The sequence below is a fragment of the Nymphaea colorata genome, unplaced genomic scaffold (genome assembly GCF_008831285.2).
Source record: "Nymphaea colorata isolate Beijing-Zhang1983 unplaced genomic scaffold, ASM883128v2 scaffold0603, whole genome shotgun sequence".
Lineage (NCBI taxonomy): Eukaryota > Viridiplantae > Streptophyta > Magnoliopsida > Nymphaeales > Nymphaeaceae > Nymphaea > Nymphaea colorata.
In genome coordinates this window covers 7,501-35,076 of record NW_022205109.1, presented here as the reverse complement: position 1 = coordinate 35,076, position 27,576 = coordinate 7,501, and the positions used below count along the sequence as shown (strand labels likewise).

At 37.7% G+C, this 27,576-nt stretch overlaps 1 protein-coding gene, 3 non-coding genes and 3 pseudogenes across 4 annotated transcripts; 3 read left to right on the top strand and 4 right to left on the bottom strand.

Annotated features, from left to right (window-relative positions):
- Window positions 1–2,478: 2,478 nt before the first annotated feature.
- Window positions 2,479–2,552, bottom strand: TRNAW-CCA (transfer RNA tryptophan (anticodon CCA)). Its single transcript has one exon. It is a non-coding gene; the product is annotated as a tRNA-Trp (tRNA).
- Window positions 2,553–2,684: 132 nt separating this feature from the next.
- Window positions 2,685–2,758, bottom strand: TRNAP-UGG (transfer RNA proline (anticodon UGG)). The gene has a single exon. It is a non-coding gene; the product is annotated as a tRNA-Pro (tRNA).
- A 5,683-nt stretch (window positions 2,759–8,441) lies between these two features.
- Window positions 8,442–10,654, top strand: LOC126409590 (photosystem II CP47 reaction center protein-like; annotated as a pseudogene).
- Window positions 10,071–12,470, top strand: LOC126409589 (cytochrome b6-like). Its single transcript, XM_050075508.1, has 2 exons — window positions 10,071–10,088; window positions 11,540–12,470. The coding sequence occupies exons 1-2, from the start codon at window positions 10,071–10,073 to the stop codon at window positions 12,317–12,319; spliced, it is 798 nt and encodes a 265-aa protein (XP_049931465.1). The 3' UTR covers window positions 12,320–12,470.
- A 7-nt stretch (window positions 12,471–12,477) lies between these two features.
- LOC126409591 (cytochrome b6-f complex subunit 4-like) lies at window positions 12,478–13,739 on the top strand (annotated as a pseudogene).
- Window positions 13,740–14,046: 307 nt separating this feature from the next.
- LOC126409592 (DNA-directed RNA polymerase subunit alpha-like) lies at window positions 14,047–15,786 on the bottom strand (annotated as a pseudogene).
- Window positions 15,787–22,191: 6,405 nt separating this feature from the next.
- On the bottom strand, window positions 22,192–22,265 carry TRNAM-CAU (transfer RNA methionine (anticodon CAU)). The gene has a single exon. It is a non-coding gene; the product is annotated as a tRNA-Met (tRNA).
- Between the last annotated feature and the right edge of the window lie 5,311 nt (window positions 22,266–27,576).

Sequence of the window (27,576 nt, the reverse complement as noted above, 5' to 3'; positions counted from 1 at the left end):
GTCATGGATAGTTATGGGTATGATATCCTTCCGAATGAGATAAGAGAATTTCCTTTCTTTCTCTCAATTGAAGAAATAATTGGAAAATAAAACAGCAAGTAAAAATGAGTAATAACCCCCAGTAGAGACTGGTACGATTCAATTCAACGTTTTGTTCGTTCGGATTTGATTGTGTCGTAGCTCTATAATTAATTCGGATTAGATTGATTTATTTTATCGTTGGATGAACTGCATTGCTGATATTGACCCCAAGAAAAAAACGGTAGGTACAGCTAGTCCGTGAACAGCCAACCATCTCACTGTGAAAATTGGATAGGTTCTATCTATGGTCATTAAGGCCTCCTAAAAGGATCGACTAAATTCATCGAGTTGTTCCAATGAATCGAAACGGCCAGTTATTAATGGAATCCCTTGTCTGCTTTCTGTGAAATATTCGTTGGGTCGAGGGCTTCCAAACACGTCGTAAGCTAAACCCGTGCTGACGAATGACCAACCTGCAATGAATAGGGAAGGTATAGTAATGCTATGAATAACCCAGTATCGAATACTGGTAATAATATCAGCAAAAGCGCGTTCTCCCGTACTTCCAGACATGCTGAGCTCCAATATTACAGTCCAAAGGGGGATCGATTTCGTGAAAGATAGAGATCAGTAAATGGAGAAATACTGATATCCAATCTTTGTGAGATCGTCAATATTGTACCAAGGGTGTATTAGAGTATACCGAATCAGTATAGCTATCTTTCCTCTGACACAGCAATGTTGTTTCAATCAGCATCGAAAAAAAAATAGTACAGAATTCCTTTCTTCCTTTCTTGTTCCTTGTATAGGCCTAAGCAGGTGTCATTCAATAGAATAGAAAATTACTTGTAATATAATGTTTTACCGGTTTTGGGATAGGCTGAAGATCTTGGTAAAGGTGACTCGATGGCTTTTATTTTTTATTTATATTTAATTAATCTATCTTATCTAATAATTCATGAATGAAATTATCATATTCCCACAATTGAATGCAAAATCTGGAAAGGAGTTTTCGTGGTTGTAGAAGTAGAAAAAGGTATTTTCGTTCTAACCCCTTCCAATAAGAGGGGTTGTTTGGACAGTACAATAGCAAATAGTATTCGATAAGGGAAAGTGAACATAGTTGGAGCAGTCAAAATTCATGATGCAACTATAATGGATTGAACTAATCTGGTTTTCATTAGATTGTTTCATTAGGTTCAATTCAAGGGTTCCCACCTACAAGAAGATAGGACTACATCATGTGAAAAGACAAAAAAAATGTGGAACCCAGAACAACAAAATAATTGTAATTGCTAATCTTGGAATCGAGTTGTATCTGAAATAACGCTTTTATTTCTTTGCTTTGAGAAGTCGTGGGATACTTTTTTTCTTCTTTTTTCTTCTTTTGAGATATCTTATATTATATTAAATATTAAAAATATTAAGTTATATTAAGTAAGTGAAAATAAGAAAGAGTCGTTATCGGTTCGTTCCAAAACGGATCCAATTGAAAAGGAAAAGCAATGATCCAAGTTGGAATGATTTTAAAATCCAATTCTTCTTTCTATCCCATAGTTTTCCATGAAAGAGAATTTCATTTGTGAATGAAGTTACAAGACAGAGTTCGTATTACTATACGAGTTGTTCAATCAATTTGTTGATTCGGAATCACGAGATCAGTAGATGTCACAGACGAGGAATTCATAAGGAATTCATAGTAAGGTAAATTTACTATTGATTTTTCCTTCGTCACATCACGTTTGTTAGTCCTGTTTATATGAAATGACTGAGAAATCAAAAGAAAACAAATTAAATTAGGACTAACTCTTTCAATTTGGATTTTTTCTTATCATCGTAGCTCGGTATCTCGCAAAAACGGAAACTTAGGCAAGTGCTTTATAAACATATGTATAAAAAGAACGTATCTCATTTAGTTCCTTCATGCCTACTATAGCTAGTTATTTCGGTTTTCTACTGACTGCTTCAACTATAACCCCAGCTCTATTTATTGGTCTGAGCAAGATACGACTTATTTGAAATTAATTGAATGAACAATCAAATCAGAAAAATGAGAATTTTAAAATTCAGATTTCTGTAAGATTCCATTCCAGGTATTCTATGGTTTTGACTTCCAGCATCAATTGAAATTCGTGGACGTTGAGATTACTGGGTGATGCAGATTATTATTTGGATTAGAGATAGATATTACCTTTTCTCCCCTTTCAAACAAGACAACAAATCGAAATGATTGAAGTTTTTTTATTTGGAATCGTGTTAGGTCTAATTCCTATTACTTTAGCCGGATTGTTTGTAACTGCATATTTACAATACAGACGCGGCGATCAGTTGGACTTTTGATTGAGTAAGATTTCTTTTTTCTTGTCATTGACCTCCTATCCTTGACCCTCAGGAGGTCAAATTGAATTCGATTGATGTTCGCAATTCAAGTTAATGTGATTCGATACAAAGTAGCATCACGCTCTGTAGGATTTGAACCTACGACATCGGGTTTTGGAGACCCGCGTTCTACCAAACTGAACTAAGAGCGCTTTATCACGACAAGAGATAATCTTTTCCCAATACTTCTTAGCTTGCATATAGTATCATTAAATGATACTAATGATCATGCCATCCCCAATTTCAATTGATCCCATGTTACTGCCTGTAAGATAAGTAATAGGTAGGGATGACAGGATTTGAACCCGTGACATTTTGTACCCAAAACAAACGCGCTACCAAACTGCGCTACATCCCTTTCAATTGTTGTACAGTGTCATTGTAGAGAATCCCTGTCTTCTTTTCCACACCGTTATTTCCTTTAAATATATCTATATACATTTCTCTTGCCATTTTTTCTTTTTGGTCTCATAACATAAAATAAAAGAGTTAGAATTATGTATATATGAAATCCAAGGTGAAATACAACGTATAAAAGAATGAGTATTTATATGCTCAAGAACAAAAAAAAAATAACGGAACGGGGCACTACTTTTTCTTTATTCAGGGGCAGGAGTATCTCATCTACTGGATCGTTGTACATATCCATTTTAGTTAATTAGGATTCCGCACACAAATACAAGTGATCCACAATATATATATAATATATCTGATCATATATGTGTTAATAAAGAAGGAGGATTTTCAATGCGAGATATCAAAACATACCTTTCCGTAGCGCCTGTGCTAACTACTCTATGGTTCGGTTCTTTAGCAGGTCTATTGATAGAGATCAATCGTTTATTCCCAGATGCGTTGACATTCCCCTTTTTTTCATTCTAGTTATCGGTGTGGTATTATCGATGTGGTAGAAGATGTTGGCTAACAATAGCAATAAATTCTCTGTTTGTTAAATAGCCCCTGTCCCTCCCTTCACTTTTGTTGAGTAGGGAAATAGAAAGAATAAAAGTGAATTAAACCTCAGCAAAACTCGGATTCGGGGTAGAAGAAATAGAGGGAGAACAGAAATAGAAATGTGGATCTAGGCTTGGATATTCAAGATTAGATAAGATACTTAAATTAAGTGATACTGAAATAAAATACTGAGATTAGGAATAGTAATTGAATTGTAGTAAATAGTTGTATTACGTATTACTCTATTCTATTGATTACAACTTGCAACGAAATCTTTCATAATTAGATTTCCAGTTAGCAACTTCTATTTTTTTCCTTTCTCCTTTCTTCTTCTTCGGATTGAAGAAGAGAAGAAAGAGTGGGGGAATCCAAAATACAAAGGAGGTTTATGCCCAAGGGTAAAAATCCCAGAGTTACGGTTATTTTGGAATGTACCAGTTGTGTCCGAAATGGTGCCGATAAGAAGAAGGAATCACCGGGCATTTCCAGATATATTACTCAAAGAATCGACACAATACACCTGGTCGATTGGAATTGAAGAAATTCTGTCCCTATTGTTACAAACATACGATTCACGGGAGATAAAGAAATAGATTGAATGCGGTGTTGCCTTGCGTGTGCCAACATTTTAAGGAACGGGAAGGAATTACATATAACATATCTAGGAGCAAATAAAATGCCATTTCGGGCGGATCCGAGATGAATGAAGAAATGGTATTTTAGAGAAGAAATGGTATTTTAGAGATAAGGAATAAACCATGGAGAAATTCAAGCGACCCTTTCGTAAATCCAAGCGATCTTTTCGTAGGCGTTTGCCCCCAATTGGGTTGGGGGATCGAATTGATTATAGAAACATGAGTTTAATTAGTCGATTTATTAGTGAACAAGGAAAAATATTACCTAGGCGAGTGAATAGATTGACCTTGAAACAACAACGATTAATTACTATTGCTATAAACAAGCTCGTATTTTATCTTTGTTACCTTTTCTTAATAATGAGAAACAATTTGAGAGAGCCGAGTCGATTTCTAGAACTACCGGCACTAGAACCAGAAAAAAATAGAAATAGGACCACTCTTCAATCGAATCAGAACTCAAATCATAACTCAAATTGATGTGATACTTTGTTCGTAAGATCCGGAGCTCATATTCAATTGTCGTGTCGGAAGAAAAAAGAAAGAATGGGGAAGAAGACCCATTTCTTTATTGAAATGGGTTCGTTCATTCCTACTACATTTTATTTTCCTTTACATTGCTATTTGACTCTACCTTCCCGGGGTCATTCTCCGGGAACTCTGTTTCATTTCAATTATTCCGTCGGACTCCTCCCGATCAATCTCCTTATTTAAGGATATCATTGGAAATCATGTAAAGGCAATCCTATTTGATATAGCTATTTGTGCAAGTATTTTACGATTAAGAAGGAGCTGCTTCTTGCGCAGATCGTGTATTAATCGACTATAGGGTACCCCATTCTCGCGGGTTACTGCATTTATCGAGTGATCCACAAACGACGAAAATCTCGCTTTTGCCTTCCTCTACCCTATGGCTGGAAACCAAAGCCCTTATTTTCTGTTGAGTAGCAGTTCGAGTAAGTCTTGAATGAGCTCCTCGAAAGCTTGATGCAAATAAACGAATTTCCTTCGACGCCTCCGCGCAATATATCCACGTCTAACTCTTGTCATAGTTTAAAATGGGACTTTGATGAATAAGATTTTCATGAATAACTAATTGATTTTCATTTCTTTTCTTTCAGTCATTCTTTTTCCTTCTCTTGGTCTAAGCAAACGGATTCTTCCGGTGTATAAATAAAATTCCGATGGCTTTCTTTTGCTACTATAACCTTCCCAACCACGATTTGTTATTTCTTACAGGCAGTTCATTTCCCATGAATAAATAGTGGGTTCCATCGTTTCTATGGTTACTTCTTAAACGGCGAGGTCTATCTATACACCGGAGCCCTTTCCCTCATTTAATCAATGTTATTGGTAACTTGTACAGTTCACACCATTTGGCTCTACCCATGAATTAGCCAGTAATAGGTCTTTTCACAACGAGATCTATCCATACAGTGACGGTATTTATTATGAAGGTTGGCTAGGTAGCTGACCCTATCAGTCCGTTCTTTCATAAGTAAGAGCACCAATATAACTTTATGCTTTTAAATATATTTCCCGCTTAATGGATACCATTCGCTACCAATGAGGAATCGCTTTTCATCCCAAATTCAATCAAGGCGATTGGATTTGCACCAATGGAAACCATAAATTCCATACACAATAGAGGTATATGATAGATTAGATCTTTTTTAAAAATGTAGTTCTTCCATTCTACCCCATTCATTTTCATTGGCACTGGTCATTGATACTGGAAAAATGGTTTAGTTTAGGTCACAGTTCATGATCTGAACGAGTCACACATACACCCTAGTACATGTTCCTCTACGCTGAGGGCATCCTCGAAGACAGGAGATTTCGTGACATTTCTCATTGGCTGTCTTGTGTTTCTAATAAGTTGTTTAATAGTTGGCATGCTGAATCGTATATAGAATCGGTTGGTTTAGATCGATCCTAACCTGATGATTATGAATTACTTTCATTTGAGTTGAAGATTCTACTTCGAACCATGGTTCGAAGTAGAATTACCGATTTACACAAAATCCGCGCTATTTTCGACTGCTACAAGATCAACAATGCCATGAGCTTGGGCTTCTGTTGCTGACATAAAAACATCCCTTTCCATGTCTTCAGATACAACCCATAAAGGTTGCCCGTTCTTTGTACATAAACTCTTGTTAGTATTTCGCGAAGTTTCAACAGTTCTTCCGCTTCCAGGATAAATCTCCTGCTGTGCTCATAAAAAGAACTAGCAGGTTGGTGGATCATAACCCTGATTATAATATGTCATAATGAACGATTCCTCTATCTCGCAAAATGGAGCGAAAAGAATAAATAAAAATAAAAAAGATAGAAAACCGTACAGGCAATTTTTGCACATTGCATACGGCTCCGCAATGGAATCTACTCTTCTCTTACATCAAAGAAAGAGACAAATAGATCTATCAGATCCAAATCGTTGGATGATCCATTTACCACCCTTCTCCTCGTAGGAACAAAAAATACTATGATGGTTCCGTTGCTTTAGATAATATATTCATCTCTCTTCTATGATTCAGCATCCCAAAGTTTCTTTCTGGTCTGAGTCTGATTAAATAAGAAAAATGATAAGGAAAATGATCCCTTTCTTTTCATGCTTAGAAATATTCAGACTCATGTTGTGTAAGGAAAAGGGGTTGTTTGTGACGCTGAAATGGACCCCCGATAAATAACATAGGAATAAGATCAAATCGGGACTAACCTTTTGTTTCATACTACTATCTCGATACATAATCATGTTATGAAGAAGCAATAATGATTTGCTCATATCGAACTAAACGTGCCATGCTATTATTACTTATATTCCATATGGCGAAGGCATAGTCTTATTTTTCTTCAAGTCAAATAAAACTCATTGGCGCCGAGCGTGAGGGAATGCTAGACGTTTGGTAAATTCTCCTCCGACCAGGATGAAAGATCCCATCGAAGCGGCTAATCCCATGCATATTGTATGTACGTCTGGTGGAACAATTTGCATAGCATCATAAATAGCTATTCCCGGTATTACCCATCCGCCGGGAGAATTTATAAACAAATAGAGATCCTGGTATTATCTTCCATACTGAGATATACCATGAGACCAACAAGTTGATTCGAGATCTCGCTATCAACGCCTTGGCCTAAAAAAAGTAATCTTTCTCGATGAAGTCGGTTGATTAGGAAAATTGTATCCCGCAGAACCGTACACGCACCTTTCGATACATACGGTTCAAAAAAGTTCGAAAAAAAATAATCAATGTGTCGATTCCAGACCTATTCTTTTTGAGTTTAGGCGTTTCCTGACGAAGGGGTTTATTTTCATTTGCATTTTCCACAAAATTAGTTTTGGTTTGCCCTCCTAACCTACAAAAAAGAATTCACTGAACATCTTTTTATTGATGTATTCTTTTGATTGATGTATTGTTTCATCGAGATCCAAATCGCGATGCCATTTCTTGTTCCTGAATGGGCCTCTCACTTATTTTAGGTTTATGCTCTACTCCGGGTAAAGATTCGCCCGAATTCCATTTGCACATATAGGACAAATGACCCCAGTACCACTTATTTTTTTCTTACGACTTTTTTATGCCTTCCACCAACCAAGTATTCGATGTATTCATCACATTTATATTTATTAGTGGTTTGAGATCACTCCTATGGTCTTATTTCTGATAGATGATAGAAGTTGTAATCAATATTACCCATTTGGTATTTTCTGAACGGAGCCTGGATACTTCATTTATTGTTCCAAGTCAACCATAGATTATTCTAATTGATAAGATAATATTTATCTTTCAAACGAATTGATCCATTTGCACATTTCACGCTCCGAATTATTGAATTGATTTGATGATTCAATCAATCTTTCTTAGGCGAAAGAGAGTATATCTCGATCAGGGGAGAGAACGGGGAAATCCCATATGACCCAATATGTCCGACAAGTCGCACTATATGTCAACCCAAACTGCATCTTCCTCTCCAGGACTCCGAAAGGGACTTTTGGAACACCAATGGGCATTACATTAAAGAAAACGGGGTTAAGTACTATACTTCACTTTGATGTGGAAACGTAACAATGGGTTTATTGTCCTCATAATATTTTGTTTATCATATTTTATACATAGATTGGAAGACTCATGTAGGAAGACAGAATGAAAAAAAGAAAATTCTTAGGGACGGAGCGGATCCTTCGAATGATGAACAAGATCTAATGGATTCACTTAAAAAAATGGGACCAATCCCCCCATTGCGTATTGGTACTTATCGGGTATAAAATAATCTGCTTCTCTTTGTTCCTGCGAACAGAACGGAATTGTTCCATTATACTATCACCTGCGGCACGTAATAAATGTGAACCCTTGCACCGAGATAATCACTGAATGAGGTCCATAGCATAGTCTTTTCCAATGTGACAAAGTTACATAGTGTCTATTTTTCTTTGATGAAGGGTATTTCCATGGGTTTGCCTTGGTATCGTGTTCATACTGTCGTATTGAATGATCCTGGTCGCTTGCTTTCTGTCCATATAATGCATACAGCTCTAGTTTCTGGTTGGGCCGGTTCTATGGCTCTATACGAATTAGCTGTTTTTGATCCCTCTGATCCCGTTCTTGATCCAATGTGGCGACAAGGTATGTTCGTTATACCCTTCATGACTCGTTTAGGAATAACCAATTCATGGGGCGGTTGGAGTATTACAGGAGGAACTGTAACCAATCCGGGTATTTGGAGTTACGAAGGTGTTGCCGGGGCACACATTGTGTTTTCTGGCTTGTGCTTCTTGGCAGCTATCTGGCATTGGGTGTATTGGGATCTAGAAATATTCTGTGATGAACGTACGGGAAAACCCTCTTTGGATTTGCCCAAGATCTTTGGAATTCATTTATTTTTATCTGGGGTGGCTTGCTTTGGGTTTGGTGCATTTCATGTAACAGGTTTGTATGGCCCTGGAATATGGGTGTCTGATCCTTATGGGCTAACCGGAAAAGTGCAACCTGTAAGTCCTTCATGGGGCGCGGAGGTTTTGATCCTTTTGTTCCGGGGGGATAGCTTCTCATCATATTGCAGCGGGCACCTTGGGAATATTAGCGGGTCTATTCCATCTTAGTGTTCGCCCGCCCCAACGTCTATACAAAGCATTACGTATGGGCAATATTGAAACTGTGCTTTCCAGTAGTATCGCTGCTGTGTTTTTTGCAGCTTTCGTTGTTGCTGGAACTATGTGGTATGGTTCAGCGACTACTCCGATCGAATTATTTGGTCCTACTCGTTATCAGTGGGATCAGGGATATTTCCAGCAAGAAATATATCGAAGAGTTAACGCCGGGCTAGCTGAAAATCTGAGTTTATCGGAATCTTGGTCTAAAATTCCCGATAAACTAGCTTTTTATGATTATATCGGTAATAATCCGGCGAAAGGAGGATTGTTCAGAGCCGGCTCAATGGACAACGGGGATGGAATAGCTGTTGGGTGGTTAGGACACCCTGTCTTTAGAGATAAAGAGGGGCATGAACTTTTTGTACGTCGTATGCCTACCTTCTTTGAAACATTTCCGGTAGTTTGGTAGATGGAGACGGAATTGTGAGAGCCGATGTTCCTTTTAGAAGGGCAGAATCCAAGTATAGTGTCGAACAAGTGGGTGTAACTGTTGAGTTCTATGGTGGTGAACTCGATGGAGTCAGTTATAATGATCCTGCTACTGTGAAAAAATATGCTAGACGTGCCCAATTGGGTGAAATTTTTGAATTGGATCGCGCTACTTTGAAATCCGATGGTGTTTTTCGTAGTAGTCCAAGGGTTGGTTCACTTTTGGACATGCTTCGTTTGCTTTGCTTTTCTTTTCGGCCACATTTGGCATGGTGCTAGAACCTTGTTCAGAGATGTTTTTGCTGGTATCGACCCAGATTTAGATGCTCAAGTGGAATTTGGAACCTTCCAAAAACTGGGGGATCCAACTACAAGGAGACAAGTAGTCTGATACAACATTCTTTCATATGTCTAGCCTATGTTTCATATAGGGTACTGGAGAAATATTAATTCGAATCATCACCTATTACTCTTGACCTTTACTTGTCTGGGAAATGATCCCAAATGAACAGGTATGGAAGCTATAATTGTAAAACACGATCGAATCTATGGAAGCATTGGTTTATACATTCCTGTTGGTCTCGACTCTGGGGATAATATTTTTGCTATCTTTTTTCGAGAACCGCCTAAGGTTCCAAATAAAAAGATGAAATGATTTTTCATTATCTCAATTGAAATGATGACCCTCCGATGAGGAGGGTCATCATTTCAACTAGTCCCCGTGTTCCTCAAATGGATCTCTTAGTTGTTGAGAGGGTTGCCCAAAGGCGGTATATAAGGCATACCCCGTAAAGCTTACAAGTAAACCAGATATGAAGATGGCGACTAGAGTTGCAGTTTCCATTATTAAGTGATTTCAAGACCACGATGGATCTACGATAAGATAGTTTATTTACAACGGAATCGTATACAAAGTCAACAGATCTCAAACAATGCACGGAATAGGATTTATGGCTACACAAACCATTGAGGGTAGTTCCAGATCTGGGCCAAGACGGACTATTGTAGGCGATTTATTAAAACCATTGAATTCGGAATATGGTAAAGTAGCCCCTGGATGGGGAACTACACCCCTTATGGGTGTCGCAATGGCTCTATTTGCAGTATTCCTATCTATTATTTTGGAGATTTATAATTCTTCCGTTTTACTGGATGGTATTTCATTAAGTTAGGTCCAGAAGAACGGATAAGTCCTAACTTTCAATAAAAAAAAGAATCACTTAGGATTCGGATTTCTAGGTCATCTCATTCTGTTTGGTAGTTCGACCGCGGAATTCTTTTGTTTCGGTATTTCCGGAATATGAGTGTGTGACTTGTTATACCTATTGATAGTACAGAGAATAAGTCTGTCATCTCATCGAGAGAGATGGTTCTAGCCCGTCAGATAGTCAGTCTAGTATCTGGAGCACGGACTATATGGAATAGATTAAGAACTATTTAAACTATGATTCATACCTACTATTCATACCTCGTGACCGGCCTCCAACTACTATTATTTTTTCAATTAACTTTTCAATGAGGCGTTTCAGAAATCGAACCACCTTTTTCCTTCAGAATCATGCTTAGTTTGAGCTGAGCGAGGACAGGACAAATATTTCTATGGATTCTTAGTTATTATATCTGTTCATTGAATAAGTGAAGTGATGATCAAACGAAAGGGTTCCTACTCAGAGAACTCTTTGGTTCTGTTTTGTTCTTTGTTGAATCATCGTGGTTCTAGTAGGAATCTGAGGTTTCAATTGATTCATAGGGTCTCAACAAGATAATTCCTATCAATAGTAAATTCGTATGTATTACGTATAAACAAAAATAAAATAGGGTAAGAGAACATTCAAAAGGCCTGTAACAATCAACATAGGATGAGCCAACTTGATATTTTGGCGCTATCATCACAAAGAAGAGATTTAGAGTTTGGTTCCCTCATTTTATCTGGAAAGATTGAATCAAGTGAAGTCTCTAAAAGGTTTCAAATCTTTCTTTCTATTGCACGTTGCAACCAGAACCAGTATTGGGGTGTTTTCGCTTGAGCCGTACGAGACGAAATTCTCATATACGGTTCTTAGAGGGGGAGTCCCTTCGCCTTCGGTTCACCTATCTCAATAAAGTATATGATTGGTTCGAGGAGCGTCTCGAGATTCAAGCGATTGCAGATGATATAACTAGTAAATATGTTCCTCCTCATGTCAATATATTTCATTGTCTAGGAGGGATCACACTTACTTGCTTTTTAGTACAAGTAGCTACGGGTTTTGCTATGACTTTTTACTATCGCCCGACCGTCACAGAAGCTTTTGCCTCTGTTCAATACATAATGACTGAAGCCAACTTCGGTTGGTTAATCCGATCAGTTCATCGATGGTCAGCAAGTATGATGGTTCTAATGATGATCCTGCACGTATTTCGTGTTTATCTCACAGGTGGTTTTAAGAAACCACGTGAATTGACTTGGGTTACGGGTGTAGTTCTGGCTGTGTTGACTGCATCCTTTGGGGTAACTGGTTATTCTTTACCTTGGGACCAAATTGGGTATTGGGCAGTCAAAATTGTAACTGGTGTACCTGAGGCTATCCCTATAGTGGGATCGCCCTTGGTAGAGTTATTACGCGGAAGTGCTAGCGTGGGTCAATCCACTTTGACCCGCTTTTATAGTTTACACACTTTTGTATTACCTCTTCTTACCGCCGTATTTATGTTAATGCACTTTTCAATGATACGTAAGCAAGGTATTTCAGGTCCTTTATAGAGAAGACAGAGCATAGGTATTTGTAATAGATCATATAATATATTGTTTGGGTAGGAACAAAAAAAATAGTATTTGTATTTCATTGCTATAAATATGGATTATTGAAAAGAATAAGACATGTTATTTGGATATTTCCCTTCAACCACGAAGTATTTTTATTTGATACGAACAGTTGAAGTGGATTCTCGGAGGAGAGGATGGATTATGGGAGTGTGTGACTTGAACTATTGATTGGTCCATGCAGATATATTATCTGCCACATTGGAATTCATAAACAAATGTGTCTCTGTTCCAACCGCCGCCCCCCTGCGGAGCAAGAGGATAGGCTGGTTCCTTTGAGGAGAATCTTTTCTATGATCAGACCCGAATCATGTCATGCATGAATAGGCTTCGTAAGATCTAGTAGAATAAGTGATGTGGCATGATCCAGATTATGTTCTATCTATTCCACTTCCATTTATTTAACTTATAGTAGGGAATGCATTCATTTCCCCTGCATCGACCCCGATCTATGATACTATCGGAGTGAAACACGGGATCTAAGGAAGAATCGAGGCTAGACTTTATTAGTAACAAGTAAATCCTTTGTACGTAAGAAGACTCTAAAAAACAATATTGTGCATCAATTACAAGGTATGAGACAATCCAAAAAGCATTTGATCATGATCGATGTAAGCCTACTTGGGTATTGAGCATTTATTTGTACGAACATAGTTCCTGGATGGCATATGGATTTTATATGAATCCATTTCATTCCTTTGATTATTGCTCGAGCTGGATGATGAAAAATCATCATGTCCGGTTCTTTCGGGGGATGGATCCATAAGAATTCACCTATCCCAATAACAAAGAAACCCGACTTGAATGATCCTGTATTAAGAGCAAAATTGGCTAAGGGATGGGACATAATTATTATGGGGAACCGGCATGGCCTAATGATCTTTTATATATTTTCCCGTAGTAATTCTAGGTACTATTGCATGTAACGTAGGTCTAGCGGTTCTAGAGCCATCAATGATTGGTGAACCGGCAGATCCATTTGCAACTCCTTTGGAAATATTACCCGAATGGTACTTCTTTCCCGTATTTCAAATACTCCGTACAGTACCCAATAAGTTATTGGGTGTTCTTTTAATGGTTTCGGTACCAGCGGGATTATTGACAGTACCCTTTTTGGAAAATGTTAATAAATTCCAAAATCCATTCCGTCGCCCAGTAGCTACAACAGTCTTTTTGATTGGTACGGCAGTAGCCCTTTGGTTAGGTATTGGAGCAACATTACCTATTGATAAGTCTCTAACTTTAGGTCTTTTCAAATTAAAATAGATCTTGAAATACTAAGGTAAGGCGGGATATTACGTATGTATCTAGTTAGGCATACTTCAAAGTTTATCCTCCTAGATACATCTCTTTCATTTGATTATAGATCTATCTGAAGAATCCACGAATACAGACTATGCTGAAGATTCAAAACAGACTTTGTTTTGTTTCTTCTTTTTCGTTAGTGTGTATATTTTAGTGTGTATATTGATTATATATTACAAATTATTATTCAATTCGAATTGAATAATAATTTGTAATATATAGGAAGAATAATTATAGTATAATTTTATAGTTAGTTTAGTTATAAAAATAAGAAATAAGATAAAGATAAGAAAATAATAGAAATTTTATTTCATTATTTTCTAGTTAATAAATAGTCTTTCATTATAATTTTTTCATTTCGTGCTTTCATTCGAAATGAAAAAAAAAATTTCAACGGGATTCAAACTGAGTTGAATTTTTAAGCAAGTCGATTGTGAAACCCTTCTGTAGAATGTCGAATATTGTTTACGTCTTCTACGCGAAAATGCTCAATTCTCATAAGATCTTCTTGACTTTTACTCAAAAGGTCCAGCAATGTATGTATATTAGACCTTTTGAGACAGTTATAAGTCCTAGGAGGCAATTCTAATTGATCAATAAAATACGTTTCAATATGATTTCTCTTTTCATATTATCCAATCCATCATCAAAGGTAAAAAAGGGCACACTAGCCCTTTTTTGATTGTCCTCCATATTTCTATTTATGTCCTGTTCCTCCGCATGTAAAAAAGGAATAAATAAATCGATCAAATTACGAGAAGCTTCATAAAGCGCTTCCTTAGGAGTTAAACTTCCATTCGTCCATATTTCAAGAAAAAGTATCTCTTGTTTCTCATTCCCATTCCCATAAGAATGAATACTATGATTCGCATTTCGAACAGGCATGGATACAGCATCTATAGGATAGCTTCCGTCTGATAGTTATTTGGGGTTCTCGTACAATATCCACGACCCCTCTCAATTTTTAATTCAATGCACAAATCAACCGGTTCCGTTAGGACAGCTATATGCTGTGTAGTATCAACTATTTCTACAGAAGGTGGTGAGATGATATCTTGAGCAGTTACGTGTCTAGGGCCCCTGACATAGATAGATGCGTCGAGAGTTCCGTACAGATCACTTCTAAATACAATTTTTTTCAAATTCATTAAAATTTCATGGACTGATTCTTCAATACCTACTATCGTAGAATATTCATGTGGTACCTTATCAGATTTTGCGCGCGTAATACATGTTCCTTCTAGTTCTCCAAGTAAAGCCCTTCGCATCGCGATACCGATTGTATCGGCTTGACCCTTCATAAGTGGGGATAAAACGAAACGACCATAATAAAGGCGTTTGCTGTCTGCTCTTGATTCAACACACTTCCACTGTAGCGTCCGAGTGGATACTGGTACTTCCTCCCGAACCATACTAATATAATATTATTTGATGAGATCATTTAATTATTTATTCTCTTGGATTGGAATCTTTTCCATTTTTATTCTAAACGCGCCTTTTTTTTGGCGGTCTACATCCATTATGCGGCATAGGGGTTACGTCACGTACAAAATTTAATAGTATACCACTTCTACGAATCGCTCGTAATGCTGCATCTCTCCCGAGACCGGGACCCTTTATCATGACTTCTGCTCGTTGCATACCCTGGTCTACTACCGCACGAATAGCATTTCCTGCTGCGGTTTGAGCAGCAAATGGGGTACCCTTCTTGTGCCCTTGAATCCACAGGTACCCGCAGAAGACCAAGAAACGACCCGACCTTGTGGGTCTGTAACAGTAACAATAGTATTGTTGAAACTCGCTTGAACATGAATAACTCCTATTGGTGTTCTACACCCACTCTTACGTGAACTAATACGGCTATTTCTACGTGAACCAATTCTTGGTATAGGTTTTGTCATATTCTATTTGCCATCTCATAAATATGAGTCAGAGATATACGGATATATCCATTTCATGTGAAAACAAATTCTTTATTTATTTGTACATTAGGTCTCTTAGAAAGTGAAGTTCTTTTTTTTTATAAATATTATCCCTGTCTCTGTTTATGTTTCGGATTAGAACAAATTACTATAATTCGTCCTCGCCTACGGATCAGTCGACATTTTCACAAATCTTACGAACAGAAGCTCTTATTTCATATTGTTGTTCCTTAATTCCGAATCTACTCTTTGAAAGAAAATAAGTCTCTTTTCTTAATTCACCTTAAGTTAGTGTTTGAGCCTTAAAATTTATCCCCATGAAAATTTAAATACCTAATCGTTTGAATCTTTATTGCGAAGTCTATAAATTATACGTCCCCTTGTTGAATCATAACGGCTGACTTCTATTTTTACTCTATCTCCTGGTAGTATTCGTATAAAACTACGTCGTATCCGCCCTGAAACATAACCTAGAACCAGGTCTTCGTTATCTAAGCGAACCCAGAACATGCCATTGGGAAGTGATTCAGTAATTAAACCTTCATGGATCAATTTTTGTTCTTTCATTCCAGGTAACCTCCTTGAAGTATTAACTAATGTAGGAGGAGTGACATAGACAACCCACCTCTACTCTCTTTTTCATAAATAGGAAGTTACGTATCAAATTCGTATACCAGATGATCACCTCACCATATATAAAACAAAATTTCTCCTCCAATTCTTTCTAGTCGAGCTTCTCGATCTGTCATTATACCCCTAGAAGTAGAAAGAATTACAACCCCTATCCCGCCTGAAATCCTAGGAATTCGTTGAGAGTTGGAATAGATTCGCAGACCTGGTCTGCTGATACGCTTTAAAATATTTCTATGTGCTCTTTTCCTATTTCTTCTATGTCGTAGGGTTAAAACCAAGAAATCCTTGTTGTTTTCCCGGTGCTTCCTAACATTTTCGATAAAACCCTCTCGTAGAAGTATTTTCACAATGTTTTCGGTAATATTAGTGGATGGTATTCGAACTGTTCCTTTTTATCCATGTCAGCATTTCTTATATAAGTTATTATATCGGCAATAGTGTCTCTACCCATGACGAACTATCATTTTTTTTTGCTTTGATATAATCAACATGTTTCTTTTTTTATTTTTCATTAAAGGTATATGCCTGAGACATAATCTACTAATTTATCCATTTCAAAGACCCTACTACCCATTGTCTCGTCTACTAGCGTTCATTATTTATAATACTTCGGGAGCTAATGAGACTATCTTAGTGAAATTTAACTGTCTCAATTCACGAGCAATCGAACCAAAAACTCGGGTGCCTTTTGGATTTCCTTCTTGATCAATGACAACTGCTGCATTGTCATCATACCGGATTATCATACCGTTGTCGCGCTTGAGTTCTTTACATGTACGTACAATTACAGCTCTGATTACTTCTGATCTTTCCAGGGGCATATTTGGCACTGCTTCTTTGATTACAGCAACAATAACGTCACCGATATGAGCATATCGGTAATTACTAGCTCCTATGATTCGAATACACATCAATTTTCGAGCTCCGCTGTTGTCCGCTACATTCAAAAAGGTCTGAGGTTGAATCATCTTTCTTTTATTTGAGTTCTTTCAATGCAAGAGGCGAGGGGGAAAAGAAAATTTTCTGTCCAGAAATAAGTAAACCAGCGATTATAGATTATATTTTTCATCATTCATAAATATCCCTTTGGTCCGATATCCCTATTCCGCAATAACGAATTTTGTTCGTATAGGCATTTGCGCGCCGCTATTTCCATAGCGGCTCTGGCTACGGTTTCTGATACTCCGCCCATTTCATAAAGTATTCGATCCGGTTTAACGACGGATACCCAATATTCAGGAGATCCCTTCCCCGAACCCATACGTGTTTCCGCGGGTCTTAGTGTAACGGGTTTGTCGGGGAATATACGTACCCATATTTTTCCGCCACGACGGGCATATCGTGTCATTGCGCGGCGCCCTGCTTCTATTTGTCTAGATGTGATCCAAGCGGGTTCAAGTGCCTGAAGCGCATATTTACCGAAACAAATACGATTGCCCCGATAAGATACTCCTTTCATTCTTCCTCTATGTTGTTTACGAAACCTGGTTCTTTTGGGGTTATAGTTGATGGTAGTGTCTCAATTCCATCTCTACTACAGAACCGGACATGAGAGTTTCTTCTCATCCAGCTCCTCGCGAATGAAACGATAAATAAACAATAAATAATATTAGGATTATTTAATGGATGAAATTTCGCGGGCGAATATTTACTCTTTATATTTATCTGCTTTATTCGTAGGGTCGCTCCATAACCTCTTCGAAGAAATCAGTTCGTTCCCGGCGCGTTCCGCCATCCCGTCCAGTGAATCATTAGGATTCGTTTTCAATCGAATCCTCCGCAGTCACAGGTTCCGTCGTTCCCATAGCTTCTCCTCCATTAATGTCGAGGTCTGAATTCTGCAATGGAGCTTCTAATTTAATCTGTCCCTGAGTCAATCTCCTCAGTCTCTATCGACTCAATGCTCTTTATTTTTTGAAATCTATCTCAATTATAGATGAATTGAATTATATTATAGTATATGATGCCTTATCACATTGCCCTTTCTAAGATGATTCATAGACCATACATATTGGAATAATATATCATTCTTTTCCCCTTCTCTCTTTCTCTCATCCTTCCATTCATCCGCATCCCTCTATTTTGGTTTCACAACTTACACAATCAATCAAGATTCATTTTTACTTTATTGAAAAAGGATTTCAGTTGCTACAAATATATGATTATTATCTCATATAATGACCGATTCCTTGGATCTGAGAATACGAAGCAATGAGCTGGTTATTAATTTATATTTATATTAGGTAGGGTCCAATTCTTTCTTTAGTCCCAACGAGTCACACACTAAGCATAGCAATTCTATCATATCAAAGTGGTAAATCGAATTGTTATTCAAACATATATAATTGATCCGTTTTGACTAAACGGAAAAGACCTAAACTAAATTGAGTTTTTTGCCCTGTCCATGGATAAGTATCCATGAATAGAATCGCAAGAAAAGGAGCCATTACTCTTCATCCAAAAATATCCAAATTTTTATCCCTAATACTCCATAGATAGTTCGAACTGGATAGGAACAATAATCAATTTTCACTCGAATGGTCTGTAGGGGAACCCTACCTTCTCTAATCCATTCAACGCGGGCAATTTCGTTTCCATTGAGACGTCCTGCAATTTGTACCTGAATTCCCTTTGCATCCGCTTGTTCAGCTAATTCAATAGCTTTTTCATTGCCTTTCTAAAGGAAACTCTATTCTTTAATTGCAGAGCGATATATTCTGCAAGAATATTAGGTTGCCCGTAAGGTCTTGCAACTCTTGCGATAGCAATGTTGAGTCTTCGGTTCACAGAATGAAAGCTTTTTTGTACATTAGTCTGTAATTCTTCGATTCCTCGGGCTCGACCCTCTATTAACATATTGGCGAATCCAATATGAATTATGACTTGGATCAAATCGATTCTTTTTTTAATATCTATACGTGCAATTCCTTCAAAACCTGAGGATATTCTCATATGTTTTTGTACATAATTCTTGATACAATCCCGTATTTTTTCATCTTCCTGGAGACCTTTGGAATAATTTTTGGTTGTGCGAACCAAAAGGAACGATGACTTTGGGTTGTACCAAGTCTGAAACCAAGTGGATTATTTTCTGTCCCATATCTACCTACCAATATTCTCTTTCTAAACTAAAAGTCATGTTTTGAAAATCAAATATTTTTAAATTGAAGTTAGGTCTTCGCTCAATACAATAGTTATATGACAGGTGGGTCTTTTTATTGGGTAACTACGTCCCCGAGCTCGCGGTTTTAACCTTTTGACGATAACACCTTCGTTGACTTCGGCTTTACTAATAAATAAATCAGCTTCTTTCAAACCCCTATTGTGACTAGCATTTGCTGCTGCGGAATAAACTAATTTGAAAATGGGGTAACATGCTCGATAAGGCATGAGTTCCAGTATCATAAGTGTTGCTCATAGGAGCAACCGCGAATTTGATCAATTACCCTTCGTGCTTTTGAGCAGACATACCTATATGTCGAGCTAAAGCTCGTATTTCTGTACCCGAGGTCTTCTTTATCATAGTCATAGGGTTTTACCTCACACACACCAATAAAAATAAGAATAAATCATGAGAGCACTTATTTAACTTTTGATTACATTAATACATTAACTATATTAATATTATCATTATCGCCGAGATCTATTATCGTTTCTCGCGTGTCCCCGGAAAGTCAGAGTAGGCGCGAATTCTCCCAATTTGTGACCCACCATACGCTCCGTTATATAAATAGGTAAATGCTCCTTTCCGTTATGAACAGCAATTGTATGACCGACCATTGCAAATATAATGGTCGATGCTCGGGACCAAGTTACTATTATACTTCTTTCCTCTGCCTTGTTGAGCTTCTCAATTTTACTTAATAAGTGATTAGCCACAAAAGGATTTTTTTAGATGAACGGGCCACAAGTGATTACTCCCCCTTCTTTTCATTTTTTCATTTGTGAAGACGAAAAAACCAATTTGATTTAATTTACATCATTCATTATTTTTTCTTTCTCTTTCTATTTACGGCGACGAAGAATAAAAATATCACTATATTTATTCCTTTTCCTACTCCTTCTTCCAAGCGCGGGATAACCCCAAGGAGTTGTGGGTTTTTTTCTACCAATCGGGCCCTCCCTTCACCACCTCCATGGGGATGGTCTACAGGGTTCATAACTACTCCTCTACTACAGGACGCTTACCTAGCCAACATTTAGATCCGGCTCTACCCAAACTTTCTGGTTCGCCCCGACATTACCCACTTGTCCGACTGTTGCTGAGCAGTTTTTGGATATCAAACGAACCTCTCCAGATGGTAATCTTAATGTGGCCGATTTACCCTCTTTTGCAATCAGTTTCGCTACAGCACCTGCTGCTCTAGCTAATTGTCCACCCTTTCCAAGTGTTATTTCTATGTTATGTATGGCCGTGCCTAAGGGCATATCGGTTGAAGTAGATTCTTCTTTTTGATCAATCAAAACCCCTTCCCAAACTGTACAAGCTTCTTCCAAAGCATACGGCTTTCTGGATGTAGATGATGATATCTAACAGATGGATCTTATATGAATCGTATGATGAAGTACCACATGAGTGGATATATAGGAATCCAAATCTGCCGAATCACTCATGCTACGATCTTCTACATCCTAGGTCTCCCCATTCCGTCATCTGGCTTATGTTCTTCATGTAGCACTCAGACCGAATGACTCTATGAAATTACGTCGATACTTCCATTCCACATATTACGGGTAACGTAGGAGACATCTCTATTTTTCCCCCGGGGATCTTTAGAATTACCACTGCTTAGCTTTCAATTCGCCTCTGACCATCAAATGAAATGTGAATAACCCATCCTCCTCTCTTTGAAACAAGGGGCGCTTCCGGTTCTATCCGTGCTTCAAACAATTTTGTCTTCTCCATATTACCATATCTCTAGAGTCAATAATTTTATATGAGGAACCACTGAACTCAATCACCTGCTGCCGTTACTCTTCAGTTTCTGTTGAGGTCTATCCCGTAGAGGTACTCAAATTGGATCAGTGATCGATTTCTAGGTTTTGTCGTAAACCTAATTGGTTACTTCCAATTACGTAAATCAATAGTTCAAACCGCACTCAAAGGTAGGCATTTCCCCATTGATATAGGAACTTCTGTACCAGAAACAATGGTATCTCCAATTATAGCCCCTCTGGGATGTAAAATATATCTCTTCTCACCATCCCCATAGTGTATAGACAAATGTATGCATTTCGATTAGGGTCGTATTCTATGGTTACGATTCTACCAGATATGTCTTTTGCATTCCGTCGAAAATCGATTTTACGGTATAGACGCTTATGACCTCCCCCTCTATGCCTTGCGGTAATGATTCCTCTGGCATTACGACCTTTACCACAACGATGCTGTCCATAGATCAAATTTGTTCGTGGATTGGATTTCGCTTGACTGTCTACGGCTCCTTGCGTGTGCTAGGGTAGAAGTTTTGTATAAATGTATGGCCATGTTTAAGTATTATTTTTTTTATTTAATTCTTTTCTCTATAAGAGTGGAATAGAATAACCCGGTTGAAGCTAATGATCATACGTCTGTAATGCATTGTATGTCGCATAATAGGTCCCATTCTTCTACCCTTTCCCGGGAGTCGATGGCTATTCATAGCTACTACCTTGACACCAAAGAAGAGTTCGATCCAATGCTTTATTTCTGTCCTAGTTGATCCTGATTCGACATTAGAAGTATATTGATTGTTCCCCATAACCGAATACTTTTTTCTGTAAATACTGCATATTTGATCCATCCATAAATCCATTTTCTTCCCTATGAGTTCCAGTATCTATAAGAATTAGAATTCTTACCGTTTCTACCGTTTCTATCTATCTTATAGTATGAATATACCAATTAGTTATCTATGGATGATGAGATTCCGTTGATACGGAGCCAATTCTATATTGAACGTTCCAATCGCGTGCATCCAGCAGGAATTGAACCTACGAAGTTGCCAATTATGAGTTGGGCGCTTTAACCATTCAGCCATGGATGCTTCGCGAGACTCGTCATCAACGGGGGCTGTCTTTGTGTAAGTGGATTTCAATTGAAATATAATCTTTCGTTTAGGAGAAATCAATGAAACGCATCAATTCAAATCCTGTATTTGGAATTGAGAGAGATATTGAGAGAGATCAAGAATTCTCGCTATTTCTTAGATTCATGGACCAAATTCGATTCAGTGGTGTCTTTCACTCACATTTTTTTCCACCAAGAACGTTTTGTGAAACTCCTTGGCCCCCAAACTTGGAGTGTCCTGCTTTCACGTGATTCACAGGGTTCAACAAGCAATCGATATTTCACTTTCACGATCAAAGGTGTAGTACTGCTTGTAGTAGCGGTCCTTATATATCGTATTAACAATCGAAATATGGTCGAAAGAAAAAATCTCTATTTGATGGGGCTTCTTCCTATACCTATGAATTCCATTGGACCCAGAAATGATACATTGGAAGAATCTTTTTGGTCTCCCAATATCAATAGGTTGATTGTTTCGCTCCTGTATCTTCCAAAAGGGAAAAAGATCTCTGAGAGTTGTTTCATGGATCCGAAAGAGAGTACTTGGGTCCTCCCAATAACTAAAAAGTGTATCATGCCTGAATCTAACTGGGGTTCGCGGTGGTGGAGGAACTGGATCGGAAAAAAGAGGGATTCTAGTTGTAAGATATCTAATGAAACAGTAGCTGGAATTGAGATCTCATTCAAAGAGAAAGATATCAAATATCTGGAGTTTCTTTTTGTATCCTATATGGATGATCCGATCCGCAAGGACCATGGTTGGGAATTGTTTGATCGTGTTTCTCCGAGGAAGAAGCGAAACATAATCAATTTGAATTCGGGACAGCTATTCGAAATCTTAGCGAAACACTTGATTTGTTATCTCATGTCTGCTTTTCGTGAAAAAAGACCAATTGAAGTGGAGGGTTTCCTCAAACAACAAGGAGCTGAGGCAACTATTCCATCAAATGATATTGAGCATGTTTCCCATCTCTTCTCGAGAAACAAGTGGGATATTTCTTTGCAAAATTGTGCTCAATTTCATATGTGGCAATTCCACCAAGATCTCTTCGTTAGTTGGGGGAAGAATCAGCACGAATCGGATTTTTTGAGGAACGTATCGAGAGAGAATTTGATTTGGTTAGACAATATGTGGTTGGTAAACAAGGATCGGTTTTTTAGCAAGGTACGGAATGTATCGTCAAATATTCAATATGATTCCACAAGATCTATTTTCGTTCAAGTAACGGATTCTAGCCAATTGAAAGGATCTTCTGATCAATCCAGAGATCATTTCGATTCCATTAGGAATGAGGATTCGGAATATCACACATTGATCAATCAAACAGAGATTCAGCAACTAAAAGAAAGATTGATTCTTTGGGATCCTTCCTCTCTTCAAACGGAACGAACAGAGATAGAATCAGATCGATTCCCGAAATACCCTTCTGGATATTCCTCAATGTCCCGGCTATTCACGGAACGTGAAAAGCAGATGAATAATCATCTGTTTCCGGAAAAAATCGAAGAATTTCTTGGGAATCCTACAAGATCAATTCGTTCTTTTTTCTCCGACAGATGGTCAGAACTTCATCTGGTTTCGAATGCTACTGAGAGGTTCACTAGAGATCAGAAATTGTTGAAGAAACAACAAGATGTTTTTTCTTTTGTCCCTTCCAGGCGATCGGAAAAGAAAGAAATGGTTGATATATTCAAGATAATTACGTATTTACAAAATACCGTCTCAATTCATCCTATTTCATCAGATCGGGGATGTGATATGGTTCCGAAGGATGAACCGGATATGGACAGTTCTAATAAGATCTCATTCTTGAACAAAAACCCATTTTGTGATTTATTCCATCTATTCCATGACCGGAACAAAGGGAGATACACGTTGCACCACGATTTTGAATCAGAAGAGAGATTTCAAGAAATGGCAGATCTATTCACTCTATCAATAACCGAGCCTGATCCGGTGTATCATAAGGGATTTGCCTTTTCTATTGATTCCTACGGGTTGGATCAAAAAAAATTCTTGAATGAGGTATTCAACTCCAGGGATGAATCGAAAAAGAACTCTTTATTGGTTCTACCTCATATTTTTGATGAAGAGAATGAATCTTTTTATCGAAGGATCAGAAAAAAATGGGTCCGGATCTCCTGCAGGAATGGTTTGGAAGATCCAAAACCCAAAATAGTGGTATTTGCTAGCAACAACATAATGGAGGCAGTCAATCAATATAGATTGATCCGAAATCTGATTCAAATCCAATATAGCACCTATGGGTACATAAGAAATCTATCGAATAGATTCTTTTTAATGAATAGATCCGATCGCAACTTCGAATATGGAATTCAAAGGGATCAAATAGGAAATGATACTCTGAATCATATAACTATAATGAAATATATGATCAACCAACATTTATCGAATGTGAAAAAGAGTCAGAAGAAATGGTTCGATCCTCTTATTTCTCGAACCGAGAGATCCATGAATCGGGATCCTAATGCATATAGATACAAATGGTCCAATGGGAGCAAGAATTTCCAGGAGCATTTGGAGCATTTCGTTTCTGAACAGAAGAACCGTTTTCAAGTGGTGTTCGATCGATTACGTATTAATCAACATTCGATTGATTGGTCCAAGGTTATCGACAAACAAGATTTGTCTAAGTCACTTCATTTCTTTTTGTCCAAGTCACTTCTCTTTTTGTCTAAGTCACTTACTTTTTTCTTTGTGAGTATCGGGAATATCCCCATTCATAGGTCCGAGATCCACATCTATGAATTGAAAGGTCCGAATGATCAACTCTGCAATCAGTTGTTAGAATCAATAGGTGTTCAAATCGTTCATTTGAATAAATTGAAACCCTTCTTATTGGATGATCATGATACTTCCCAAAGATCGAAATTCTTGATCAATGGGGGAACAATATCAGCATTTTTGTTCAATAAGATACCAAAGTGGATGATTGACTCACTCCATACTAGGAATAATCGCAGGAAATTCTTTGATAACACCGATTCCTATTTCTCAATGATATCCCACGATCGGGACAATTGGCTGAATCCCGTGAAACCATTTCATAGAAGTTCATTGATATCTTCTTTTTATAAAGCAAATCTACTTCGATTCTTGAATAATCCACATCACTTCTGCTTCTATTCTAACAAAAGATTCCCTTTTTATGCGGAAAAGACCCGTATCGATAATTATGATCTTACATATGGACAATTCCTCCATATCTCGTTCATCCGCAACAAGATATTTTCTTTGTGCGTCGGTAAAAAAAAACATGTTTTTTTGGAGAGAGATACTATTTCACCAATCGAGTCACAGGTATCTGACATATTCATACCTAACGATTTTCCACAAAGTGGTGACGAAACGTATAACTTGTACAAATCTCAGCCTCTTTCAACTTATTGTCAGCCTCTTTCAGATATGAATCTATCTGATTCAGAAGGGAAGAACTTGCATCAGTATCTCAGTTTCAATTCAAACATGGGTTTGATTCACACTCCATGTTCTGAGAAAGATTTACCATCCGCAAAAAAACGGAATCTTTGTCTAAAGAAATGCGTTGAGAAACGGCAGATGTATAGAGCCTTTCAACGAGATAGTGCTTTTTCAAATCTCTCAAAATGGAATCTGTTCCAAACGTATATGCCATGGTTCCTTACTTCGGCAGGGTGCAAATATATAAATTTCATCCTTTTAGATACTTTTTCAGACCCATTGCCGATACTAAGTAGCAGTCACAAATTTGTATCCTTTTTTTATGATATTATGCATGGATCAGATATATCATGGTCAATTCTTCAGATTCCATTGTGGGCGATTCTTCCACGATGGAATCTGATAAGTGAGATTTCGAGTAAGTGTTTACAGAATCTTCTTCTGCCCGAAGAAATGATTCATCGAAATAATGAGTCACCCGTTCCATTGAAGTGGACACATCTGAGATCACCAAATGCTCGGGAGTTCCTCTATTCAATCCTTTTCCTTCTTCTTGTTGCTGGATATCTCGTTCGTACGCATCTTCTCTTTATTTCCCGAGTCTCTAGTGAGTTACAGACAGAGTTAGAAAAGATCAAATCTTTGATGATTCCATCATACATGATTGAGTTGCGAAAACTTCTGGATAGGTATCCTCCACCTGAACTGAATTCTTTCTGGTTAAAGAATCTCTTTCTAGTTGCTCTGGAACAATTAGGAGATTCTCTGGAAGAAATACGGAGTTCTGCTTCTGGTGGCAACATGCTATTGAGTGGTGGTCCCACTTATGGGGTCAAATCAATACGTTCTAAGAAGAAAGATTTGAATATCAATCTCATCGATATCATCTATCTCATAAGTATCATACCAAATCCCATCAATTCAATCACTTTTTCGAGAAATACGAGACATCTAAGTCGTACAAGTAAAGAGATCTATTCATTGATAAGAAAAAACGTGAACAGTGATTGGATTGATGATCAAATAGAATCCTGGGTCGCGAACAGTGATTGGATTGATGATGCAGAAAGAGAATTCTTAGTTCAGTTCTCCACCTTAACGACAGAAAAAAGGATTGATCAAATTCTATTGAGTCTGACTCATAGTGATCATTTATCAAAGAATGACTCTGGTTATCAAATGATTGAACAACCGGGATCCATTTACTTACGATACTTAGTTGACATTCAAAAAAGGTATCTAATGAATTATGAGTTCAATAGATCCTGTTTAGCAGAAAGACGGATATTCCTTGCTCATTATCAGACAATTACTTATTCACAAACCCCGTGTGGGGCTAATAGTTCTCATTTCCCATCTCATGGAAAACCCTTTTCGCTCCGCTTAGCCCTACCCCCTTCTAGGGGTATTTTAGTGATAGGTTTTATAGGAACTGGACGATCATATTTTGTCAAATACCGAGTGACAAACTCCTATGTTCCCTTCATTACGGTATTTCCGAACAAGTTCCTGGATGACAATCAAGGTTATCTTATTGATGATATCGATATTGAGGATCGTGACGATATCGATATTGATGATCGTGACGATGATGACCTTGATACGGAGCTGCTAACTATGCCGAATGTGCTAACTATGTATATGACGCCGAAAATAGACCAATTTGAGATCACCCTTCCATTAGAATTAGCAAAAGCAATGTCTCCTTGCATAATATGGATTCCAAACATTCATGATCTTTATGTGAATGAGTCGAATTACTTATCCCTCGGTCTATTAGTGAACCATCTCCCCAGGGATTGTGAAAGATGTTCCACTAGAAATATTCTTGTTATTGCTTCGACTC